Source organism: Ostrea edulis, chromosome 5 (assembly GCF_947568905.1).
Source record: "Ostrea edulis chromosome 5, xbOstEdul1.1, whole genome shotgun sequence".
NCBI lineage: Eukaryota > Metazoa > Mollusca > Bivalvia > Ostreida > Ostreidae > Ostrea > Ostrea edulis.
The window spans coordinates 69,603,465-69,605,964 of NC_079168.1; the positions used below are offsets into that span (position 1 = coordinate 69,603,465).

The window sequence follows — 2,500 nt, forward strand, 5'->3', positions numbered from 1 at the left end:
GGGGGGGTTAGAATAAGAACTACGTAGTTTTGTGTGTGTGCATGTGTTTTGTTGTTGTTGGTTTTTTTCACCTGTACGCACTAGAACTATCCGTCTTTTTGTCATGTTACCAACCCCTTTACCAAAGCTTTGATAAACTTGCAGAAACTATTCTTTGAGGCTAAAAAGGGAGGTTCAAACAGATCGAAACTATAAACTTTTATATTACACTGAGCTAGAACAGAAAAGTTTCAGCAGGTAGTATCTATACTACTCAAAATTTGATAAGGATCACTAGGTTATATGTGTGTAATTTACCACTAACATAACAAAAGACATAAATTTGACTCAGAAACGTGTTTACTCAGGTTATGAATGAAAATTCATGAACGGCATGAAATTTTATCAATACGGAATGCTTGAAATCTGATAACAACACCAAAAGGCATTTCATTACAAAAAGTTAACAGCAAACCAGAGAAAGAATTACACAGTTTTTTGGGATAGTCCATCATTACACTTAGTCGATGAAGTGTCAATGCCGGGTATGGCCTCTCCTTGCATCAATGACGGCTTAACAACGTCGAGCCATGCTGTCAATAAGCACCCGGATGTTTCCAATGGGAAGGTTGTTCCACTCTTCCATGAGGGCGTTTCCGAGCTCTGCCAAAGTCGTGGGTTGTGCTCTACGGCGTGAAAGGGCAACCTGCAGCATGTTCCATACATGCTCAATCGGGTTCAAGTCCGGCGAGCGCGCTGGCCAGTCCATACGGACAATTGTCTCCTGCTGAAGGTACTGCTCCACCACCCTGGCGCGATGAGGACGGGCGTTATCATCCATTAGGATGAACTCAGGGCCAACAGCACCAGCGTAGGGTCTCACGTAAACATCGAGGATCTCATCCCGGTACCGCACCCCCGTCATTGTTCCTCTCTCCAGGACATGAAGATCTGTTCTTCCATCCCTGCTGATTCCACCCCAGACCATAATGGAACCACCACCATAACGGTCATGTTCACTGATGTTGGCATGATGGAAATGTTCATGTTGTCGTCGCCACACTCGGTGCCTCCTGTCTGTAAAGTCCAAACAATACCCGGACTCATTAGTGAACAGAACTTGAACCCAATCGTTCGGTGTCCAAGTGACATGATCTTCAGCCCAGTCCAATCGCTCCCGCCGGTGTCGAACAGTCAGAGGGACTCGAGCACATACCCTTCTCAAGTTGAGACCTGCATTGTGAAGCCGATTCCGTATCGTCTGAGTGGACACATTCACCCCCGAGGCGTTCAGGAGGTCGTTACGTAGGCTGGTTGCTGTCCAGAAGGGATGGTGTCGTGCCTGAAGAGCCACAAATTGGTCTTGGCGTTGGGTTGTCGACCTCTGACGACCACCCCCATGTCGGTGTGCTGCTGTACCAAAAGTTTGCTGTCGGTTTCAGGCCCTGTTTACAACGCTCTGGCTGACGTTTAGTGCATTTGCAACGTCACGTTGTGAATAGCCAGCGTCAAGCATTCCAATACATCTGCTCAGTTGTTCTGTCGTCAGGCGACGCCTTACACGTTGAGGGGACATTGTGTCGATAAAACGTAGTGTAAACACTCAAGTGAGTTTGAAATTTTAGAAAGAATCAGACACCGATGCCTGAGTGAAAATCGTGCAATGGTAGCAAAAGCATAAACTGTGATGAGAAACGCATTTCCCATGGCATGAAATGCACGTGCAGTTTTGTTGAAGACGTTTTTGATTTCACTTGGACACAATATTGCCAGTTATGCAGTTATTACTTTTTTAAACAGAAAAATATCTATGATCCTTATCAAATTTTGAGTAGTATATTTCAAACAGCATGCAATGCATAGGAATTGTTTTAAAACAACATTGTATAAAAGGGTAGCAATCCTCATGTTGCGGCCAATCATCATCTGGTTTTGATGGTCAAATTATATAAGTGAATTTTTAAAGAAATATTTTGGCTACTCTATCACATCGTCCTGTTGCTGATCTATTCTTCCTCGGATGTACAGTTTACTTTGATGTAAGATAATCGGCATCATGGTCTACTTACTGGTAATGCACGTCAGTATATATACCTGCATCGAAAGCCGGACAGTCCTCCATGCTTCGGACCGATGCCTCTACTGCGTCCACGGCAGTCCCCCCTCTTCTAAGAACGTCGTACCCAGTACGCGCCGCAGAGCAGACACCGTCAACGCTAGCAGACGACAGTTTGTCCGGGATAGCCCAAGCCCCACCATGGATTACCACAACTGGTTCAAAGGTCGAAGAATCGGTCATTCTGTTAATGTTTTCTTGTTGCCTCAGGTGTATGAATCATTACCTGTAGTACAAATGTAAAAGTTACCTTTACCAATCGGAAATTGATGAAACTAGATCTAGTGTTAGAAAACGATGTTATAACGCTATTCTGTACTAACCTGTGCAGAAAGATATAGCATGAAATCCGTTCAGTTGTGTGTGGAATTGGGTCAGCAGGTTACCAGTAAGACCACATGGAGT

At 44.6% G+C, this 2,500-nt stretch overlaps 1 protein-coding gene across 1 annotated transcript in view; it reads right to left on the reverse strand.

Moving 5' to 3' along the window:
- LOC125650416 (isoaspartyl peptidase/L-asparaginase-like) overlaps positions 1-2,500 on the reverse strand; it is a 7,007-nt gene that overhangs the window by 2,618 nt on the left and 1,889 nt on the right. The window contains exons 1-2 of the mRNA XM_048878709.2: positions 2,419-2,500; positions 2,074-2,321 (exon numbers count right to left, since the gene is read on the reverse strand). The exon at positions 2,419-2,500 is cut by the window's right edge and continues 1,889 nt beyond it. Coding sequence (XP_048734666.1) covers positions 2,074-2,278 — 205 coding nt within the window. The 5' untranslated portion in view covers positions 2,279-2,321; positions 2,419-2,500. The remainder of the gene's footprint in view (positions 1-2,073; positions 2,322-2,418) is intronic.